The sequence below is a fragment of the Camelina sativa genome, chromosome 11 (assembly GCF_000633955.1).
Source record: "Camelina sativa cultivar DH55 chromosome 11, Cs, whole genome shotgun sequence".
In the NCBI taxonomy this organism is placed as follows: domain Eukaryota; kingdom Viridiplantae; phylum Streptophyta; class Magnoliopsida; order Brassicales; family Brassicaceae; genus Camelina; species Camelina sativa.
In genome coordinates, this window is record NC_025695.1 from 5,466,354 (window position 1) to 5,474,719 (window position 8,366).

At 38.1% G+C, this 8,366-nt stretch overlaps 2 protein-coding genes across 2 annotated transcripts in view; both read left to right on the top strand.

Moving 5' to 3' along the window:
- Positions 540-2,472, top strand: LOC104721796. The gene is made up of 2 exons (XM_010439866.2): positions 540-1,881; positions 2,172-2,472. Exons 1-2 carry the CDS (start codon positions 747-749, stop codon positions 2,204-2,206), a joined length of 1,170 nt encoding a protein of 389 aa, XP_010438168.1. The 5' UTR covers positions 540-746; the 3' UTR covers positions 2,207-2,472.
- Positions 5,666-8,366, top strand: part of LOC104721797 (probable LRR receptor-like serine/threonine-protein kinase At4g30520) — an 8,232-nt gene continuing 5,531 nt past the window's right edge. The window contains exons 1-10 of the mRNA XM_010439867.2: positions 5,666-6,158; positions 6,257-6,389; positions 6,507-6,578; positions 6,704-6,847; positions 6,956-7,027; positions 7,126-7,185; positions 7,288-7,388; positions 7,491-7,622; positions 7,702-8,046; positions 8,129-8,361. Of these exons, the coding sequence (XP_010438169.1) occupies positions 6,035-6,158; positions 6,257-6,389; positions 6,507-6,578; positions 6,704-6,847; positions 6,956-7,027; positions 7,126-7,185; positions 7,288-7,388; positions 7,491-7,622; positions 7,702-8,046; positions 8,129-8,361 (1,416 nt within the window). The 5' untranslated portion in view covers positions 5,666-6,034. The remainder of the gene's footprint in view (positions 6,159-6,256; positions 6,390-6,506; positions 6,579-6,703; positions 6,848-6,955; positions 7,028-7,125; positions 7,186-7,287; positions 7,389-7,490; positions 7,623-7,701; positions 8,047-8,128; positions 8,362-8,366) is intronic.

Below are 8,366 nucleotides of genomic sequence, written 5' to 3' on the forward strand. Positions count from 1 at the left end.
TTTTTTTTTTTTTTTTTTTTGGGTCAAACGAAAACAAAACCATTTAAATCGTGTACTAATCTATCTAACTAGTAAACTACTAACCCACTGAAGCCCTCAGTTCAATTTGTATTTCTTCATGTCATGTAATTTTCAGTTTTCTTATATCTGTGATGTGTGTATCAGTCCTGGTGTGTTTTTAATCTTTGACAAGAATGGTAAAGAAAGAAGTAAAAAGATTACAGAACGTGGAAGAATCAGGTCGACACCATATCCATATTATATAAAGGCCATGGGTAATCGCAGACGAATAATAAACGCACTCCGACGAAGATTTGCTGCCTCTCTTCTTTTTCTCCCCTTTATTTTAACTTCAACTTTTTAACTCCATTATCCAGTTTAAATAATTATGGAGTACAGTTGGAGTTAGTAATAAAATTCATCAAGTTTTCTATTGAGGATAGTTTCCTATTCTTTAGATATTACTAAATCTTGTATGTAATTTATATGTAAATTATCTTTGTCTAGGGTTTGATACATAGTTTGTATAAATAGGAGACTTTGAAGTCATAATAAAGCAAGCCGTCTTATTCTTTTCGATCAAGTTCTTTATGGTATCAGAGCCCGAATTTTTTTTCTGAAACGCTCTTTGCTTCTCGGCTCTGTTTTTTTTGCCTCTCGGCTCTGTTTTCTTTGCCTCTCGGCTCTGATTTCTTCTTGCCTCTCGGCTCTGTTTTTCCTTGTTTTTTCTCTTTGTTTGATTCACGATGGCTCTCGCCACTACAAATCTGAAGCATAAAACTATCTCTCCTTATGACCTCTCTACTAATGATAATCCTGGTGCGATTATATCTCGACCTCTTCTTAATGGTTTGAACTATGATGAGTGGGCTCTCAATCTGCGGATGGCTCTTAGTTCTCCGAAGAAATTTGGTTTTCTCGATGGGAGCATTCCAAAACCAGCTGCGACATCTCCTGAATTTGAAGATTGGACAGCGAACAACCACTTGCCGGTTGGATGGATTAAGCAAACTATTGACCCGAAGATTCGGTCTTCGATTTCAACACGTGAAGTGGCCAAAGATCTGTGGGACATCATCAAGAAGCGCTACTCTATTAAAAGCGGACCTCGTTTACAGCAGCTTCGGAATTCTTTGGCAAACTGTAAACAAAACGGATCCACTGTTGATGAGTACTTCGGCCGCCTCACGAAACTTTGGGATGGTATTGCTGACTGTATGAACTCCAAACGTTGTACTTGTGGAATGTGTACTTGTGATCTCACTGCTGCCCGTGACAAGGAACTTGAAACTTTACACATCCATGATTTTCTAGCTGGGCTTGATGATTCTGTTCACAGAGTTATACGATCGCAGATATGTGCAATAACTCATCTTCCTGATCTTAATACGGTTTATCAAACTATATCCCAGAATGAAACGATCCGTTCCATTGCAACAAACGAAGTCCCTGTGATGGGTTTTTCTTCTCAAGTTCAATCTTCTCCTCGACCAGCGACAGTTCAGACACGTGATTTGACTCGCCAATTCACTTCTCGGTTTAGTCCCGTGAACCGTGATCTGACTCGCAAGTGTACAAGCTGTGGACGAATGGGGCATGAGGCTTCTTCGTGTTTCAAAGTCATTGGTTTTCCAGAATGGTGGGGGGACAGGCCACGCTCTCGCGGCGATGCTCGTGGTTCCCAATATCTGCCAGCGGGTCATGGCTGTGGTACTACTCCACAGGCTAATTCTTCACAGATAATCAATGCCAACTCTGCTGCAATTGACTCTTCGGACCTGACGGACAAAGATCAACAAGGACTCGTTGGACTTACTGATGATCAATGGAAGCTTGTTAAGACGATGATCAACAACGGCAAAGCAACTGAAAAATTGAGCGGTAAGGCTCATCATAACTCATGGATTTTGGATACCTGAGCAACTCATCACATGTCCGGTCGTCGGAATTTAATGGTGGATCTCAGAGAGATTGCTCCGGTCTCCGTTTTATTGTCTGCTGGTGCGAATGTAATGGCCACGCAGCAGGGGACAGTTCGCCTTAAACCAACGCTATCTCTCCGAAATGTTTATTTGATAAATGGATTTCACTCCAATTTAATTTCGTTTGGACAGCTTGTGACAAACAATTATCTTGTGGGACAAGTAACCGATAGACTTATGGTTTTGCAGGACCGCAATACGAGGACGCTGATTGGTTCGGGTGAACGAGAGGGAGAGGGACTGTACCGGTTTTGTGGGATCAGTTCTGTGGCGTCTCTACAAGTTGCTGTTCGTGATGATTCAGTATTGTGACATCATCGTTTTGGGCATCCTTCGTCTCGCATTACCGGAATGATTCCCGAAGTTAGTAGTAGTTTTAATAATAAGTGTGAGGATTTAATTAAGAAATGTGAGGTGTGTTTACGAGCTAAACAAACTCGTCCGGTTTTTCCCGATAGTTCTAATAATGCTCAAGCAATTTTTGATTTGATTCATCTTGATTTATGGGGACCATATCGAACTACAACATTTTGTGGTTCGCGATATTTCTTAACTGTTGTGGATGATTTCTCTCGTGCTGTCTGGCTATATCTTCTTCCCGACAAGACACGCGTATCACAATGTATCTGTGATTTCTTGGCAATGATTGAACGACAATTTAACAAGAAGGTTAAAAGCATCCGCAGTGACAATGGAACTGAGTTCATGTGTTTAACCAGATTTTTTCAAGAACAAGGGATCCTCCATGAAACATCGTGTGTGCATACTCCTCAACAAAATAGCTGGGCAGAACGTAAGCATCGTCATATTCTCAATATTGCGCGTGCTCTCCGGTTTCATGCCAATCTACCTATTGAATATTGGGGAGAATGCATTCTTAATGCAGGTTATCTTATTAATCGGACACCTTCGATTTTATTGAATGGGAAGACACCATTTGAGAAACTATATGGGCGTGCTCCTTCCTATAGTCATCTTCGAGTTGTTGGTTGCCTTGCATATGCTCAAAATCATGACCATAAAGGGGATAAGTTTGCTCCACGCGGTCGTCGTTGTGTTTTTGTGGGTTATCCGTTTGGCAAGAAAGGTTGGAAATTATATGACTTGGACCGTAAGGTTTTTCTTATATCACGTGATGTGGTATTTCAGGAAGATATTTTCCCATTTGCATCTCCGCCTTTGTCTCCAACATCTTCGTTATCTCCGATCACACCTCCGGTTCGAGATGTCTTCTTCCCTGACGATGAACCAAGTGGTGAGGATTCGCCAGCCATTGAACCGTCCCCTGGTCCGGAACCTCCTCCACCATCTTCTCCTTCTTTGGAACCTTCCCCACAATCTTCCTCTCCTACTCCGATAGCTGCTACAGTTCCGGATAGCTTGCCACCTGAGGATTTGGGTACAGGTAAACATCGGAAAATTCAGAATGTTCGTCTTCATGATCGAAAGCCGTCTTATTCTTTTCGATCAAGTTCTTCATTTTCAGTTTTTTAAAACGCTATATTAATGACTTCAAGTTCCACTAATTAAATTTTATGATTGATGATGACTCGGGCTCCATTGGTGCTAGGATATGCACAACTGTTACTGTTCTGCTACACATTAATTGAACTAGTCACATAGCATCCATGTAACAGAGAAAAAAAAAGTTGCAATAATTTTTTGTAAGACTTCAATGGAATAAATCATTTTATATAAATGGTGCAATTTATGCATATCAGAATATGGTCCCGGCCGAAAAAATGATGAAACAAACATTACTAAGAAAAAGTTGAGAAGAGAAATATATCCAAATTTTTGTATGCGGTACAAATTATTGGGAAGATGATTCTATTTTAATAATGGGTTTCACCAATTCTCTCCTTTATTATGTAAGAATATTGAAACAGTGTTCAAAAACGCATAATAGATTGGATTTGTCCCATCATCCAATCTCCCTCCGCTTTAGTGAATGACACGGAATTTCATCAACTACTCTTTTTCAAATTCGGTTGGATTGTTATAGCGACATGCATATAGATCTAATTGTGATGTTAAATCATTTGTGATTCTTTTATTGTAGCAAATTTTGAAAGTTAATTAGGGAATAATATGTATTGATCACAAGTACAAAGATGATGCAATTGGATCATTGATAATGTGTGACAGAAGTAAACAAGGTAATTGGTTGCAAAGCATCTCGCTGCTTACCTCATCTTGCTCATCCCAATTCGGCATTTTTTGGCCACCTCTTTACAAATTACTTTTCCTCCTCTGGTTTTCTTTCGTAAATACTTTGGTACACACCAAGTTCGATCCAAATTCATTTCAATGATTTTAGTCATCAAGGCAATTACATTCTGTGCACAATTTGATGTTACTATTGATTTCGACTTTGTATATACGTGTTATGCTTAGGTATAATATTTTATGGTGGATCTACACACTTACTATTATAGTATACAAGTTATATGAGTCAATGATCTGACTTTAGACACAACTAACTACACATTTAAGCATAATCATTTAACTATATATCTTACACTTTTCTTTTTTTCAGCAAAAATGAATTATATTGATGATTGAAGGTAATCGTTGTATAACGATTACTATCTTACACTTTTTTATAAGTGATATTATCATATATAAGATTGTGATACTGTTCCATATTGAAATGAAGGAAGAGCTAGTTTTTGTGATACCCACTAACCCTAACCAAGTTTCTTTTTAACACTACGAGTTTGGGTGCATCGTTACGCACAATGCAAATGGGCAAAATGCATGATTGAATATTTATTAGTTGTACATCTTAACAAAAACTTTAATAATGTAACATCAGAGCCTAGGGACATTATTTCTTGCATTTTTACCGAAAACTCAAAACTTTATCCCAAAAAAAAAACATACATTCGAAACGTGGGGGGTCATGAATGTTATTGCAGTAAAGCAAGACGTGATTGAAAGGAGAAAAAGATGGGAGAGTAATAAAATAAGAAAAAAGACAAAGATGTAGTAATAATGAGATGATCGTTCGATTAAACAAATACGAATATAGGAGGTGGTGGGCCAGAAAAGAAACAGATGGACAAAATAGAAAAGAAATCAAAAGTATAGGGACATTATCATAAATAATGTAACATCAGAGCCTCATCACTCATCAGGGCAAGTGTGGGGAATCGCCTATTTCAGGCTTGGCCCGTATCACTCACTATCTCATGTTGTTGCGTTTTGACATTTTTATGCAATAATTTCTATATAATTCGAATCATTAAATTTCCACAATATAGGTAGGGAGACACCCAAAATTCAAATTAAAACCTTCTGGTAAAAATATTGTTTCATATAAATGGAAAAAGACAAAAAAGAAAAAAAACGCGCATTTTAGCGTGCACCAGTCTCCTAGCCTGTCACTGGTAGTCCTAGTACATTACATCAATTTCTCCTTTATTTTACTGTAAAATGGAGAAACAAAACAAAAATTTTGTAACAGAAAGATTTTTGTAATACTATTATATCTAGATGAGTAGGCTCCTCTTACTTTATTAATAAACATTAAAGTGCATAATAAAAATTAGAGATTTCATTCAATATATACATAAATATTTGTAGCACTTTGCTATATTTTTAAAAAGAGAAAATTATAAAAAAAATATAAATACACTATGCATTGAGAGAGAGAGAGAGAGACGAGTAGACCAGCATCCACCATCCCGGGTCCGACAGTCCGTATCAGCTTCCCCTGATTCTCTCTCTTCCCCTCTCTCTCTCCTTCTTTTAAACGTTTCATCTCAACCTTTTTCTAAGCAACAAACTCATATCCTCCCCTCCTGTGAGAGAGACTGTTTTTGAGAAGAAGAAGAACCAAAAAAAGAAAGACTTCTTCTTTGATAGACCCGAGATTTCTTCTTTTTTGTTGTTGGTTTGCTTTTGCTTTCTCTTCTTTTTCTATGTGTGTTTGTGGTCACTACCCCGATAAAAAAAAAAAAAGTAATGCTGTCTCCTCTTCCCTTCTCTTCACAAATTAAAATTATTGTTTTACTCCTCTCCTCGTTAGCTTAGCTAAAGCTTTTCCCATGGTAGTAGTAGTAACAAAGCAGACGATGATGATGACGATTCAACTTCATCATCTCTTCTTCTTCTTCTTCCTCTGTTTCTCCACTACTCTTACTCTCTCTTCTGAACCCAGAAACCCTGAAGGTAACACATTACAACAACACCAACTAGAACTAGAATTGCTTCTTTTATCCCAGCTTTGGTTTTAAAAATTGGATTTTTTTTTTTGAACTTTATAACAGTGGAGGCGTTGATAAATATAAAGAACAGTTTGCATGATCCTCATGGAGCTTTGAACAACTGGGATGAATTTTCAGTTGATCCTTGTAGTTGGGCTATGATCAGTTGCTCCCCCGACAACCTCGTCATTGGACTGTGAGCTCTCTCTCTCTCTCTCTCTCTTTCTCTTTCTTCCGATTTTGTTTTCTGCTTCTTGAGTTCCTTCATTAATGGCGACGATTTCTCTCTCTCTCTCTCTCTCTCCAATGGTAGAGGAGCGCCGAGTCAGTCTCTCTCGGGAAGTTTATCTGCGTCTATCGGAAATCTCACAAATCTCCGACAAGTGTAAGACTGCAACATCCTCGGATCTTCCTCCCTCTTGTATATATTTCAATATATTATAAAGTTTTGTCTTTTTTTTTTTTCTCCAACCTCAAATTCCAATTTTGAATTTTTTTATAAAATTCTAGGTTATTGCAGAACAACAATATCTCAGGCAAAATCCCACCGGAGCTCGGTTTTTTACCGAAATTACAAACCTTGGATCTTTCCAACAACAAATTCTCCGGTGACATTCCTGTTTCCGTCGAGCAGCTAAGCAGCCTCCTATATCTGTTAGAGCTTCTTCTTCAATCTTGTTCACACATGTAATGATGTTTTTTGTTTTTTTCATCAGTAGTTCATTAATCATCTAACCTCGTACGAATTGAATTTCAAAATAGGAGACTCAACAACAACTCTCTGTCTGGGCCCTTCCCTGCTTCTTTGTCTCAAATTCCTCATCTCTCCTTCTTGTGAGTATACAGTTTTGTCTTTATATCTTTGTGAAGAATTGTTTTTTTCTTTCTTGGTGTCTGAATTTTAAACTTTTATTTTTTTTTGGAAATTTCAGGGACTTGTCTTATAACAATCTCAGTGGTCCTGTTCCTAAATTCCCAGCCAGGACTTTCAAGTATATTACCTTAAAGTTTCAAAATTTGAAGTTGGTTTCACAAAATTCTTCTATTTTAAGTCAGGACTAAAGTCTTGATTCTGCTTTTGCTGTTGAATCTAGTGTTGCTGGTAATCCTTTGATTTGTAGAAGCAGCCCACCTGAGATTTGTTCTGGATCAATCAGTACAAGTCCTCTTTCTGTTTCGTTGAGCTCATCATCAGGTAATAATAGTAATAATCACGTTCTTGCATTGTCTTTTTTTCTTGAATTTAACCATTGTAATGATAGTTTTCATTAATCAATTTGGTTACTTGAGTGTGTAGGAGGCAGGTCTAATCGTTTGGCGGTAGCGCTAGGTGTAAGCCTTGGCTTTGTTGCTATACTAATCCTTGCTCTCGGATCCTTTTGTTGGTATCGAAAGAAACAAAGAAGGCTACTGATCCTTAACTTAAACGGTCCGTGAATTTGAGCTTGTTTGTTTATACAACTTTGATTCAGGAAGATGTTAAAAGTTTTTAGTTTTGCCTTTAGCAGATAAACAAGAGGAAGGGCTTCAAGGACTTGGGAATCTAAGAAGCTTCACATTCAGAGAACTCCATGTTTCTACAGATGGTTTCAGTTCCAAGAACATTCTCGGCGCTGGAGGATTTGGTAATGTGTACAGAGGAAAGCTTGGGGATGGGACAATGGTGGCAGTGAAACGGTTGAAGGATATTAATGGTACCTCAGGGGATTCACAGTTCCGAATGGAGCTAGAGATGATTAGCTTAGCTGTTCATAAGAATCTGCTTCGGCTAATTGGTTATTGCGCAACTTCTTGTGAAAGGCTTCTTGTTTACCCTTACATGCCTAATGGAAGCGTCGCCTTTAAGCTTAAATGTTAGTATTAACTCTTGAAACTGTTGGTCCAAAATTTTCATTTTTCAATGCTTTTTAACCAATCTTGTTAACTGTTTTGTAGCTAAACCGGCATTGGACTGGAACATGAGGAAGAGGATAGCAATTGGTGCAGCGAGAGGTTTGTTGTATCTACATGAGCAATGTGATCCCAAGATCATTCACAGAGATGTAAAGGCAGCTAATATTCTCTTAGACGAGTGCTTTGAAGCTGTTGTTGGTGACTTTGGACTTGCAAAGCTCCTTAACCATGCGGATTCTCATGTCACAACTGCTGTTCGTGGCACGGTTGGCCACATTGC

What these genes read in the sequence shown, in the direction of transcription:
- LOC104721796 (XM_010439866.2), top strand. Translation starts at nt 747, where the DNA reads ATGGCTCTCGCCACTACAAATCTGAAGCATAAAACTATCTCTCCTTAT. An exon ending in AGCAACTGAAAAATTGAGCG is followed by an intron (nt 1,882 to 2,171) that starts GTAAGGCTCATC and finishes ATGGTTTTGCAG; the next exon opens with GACCGCAATACGAGGACGCT.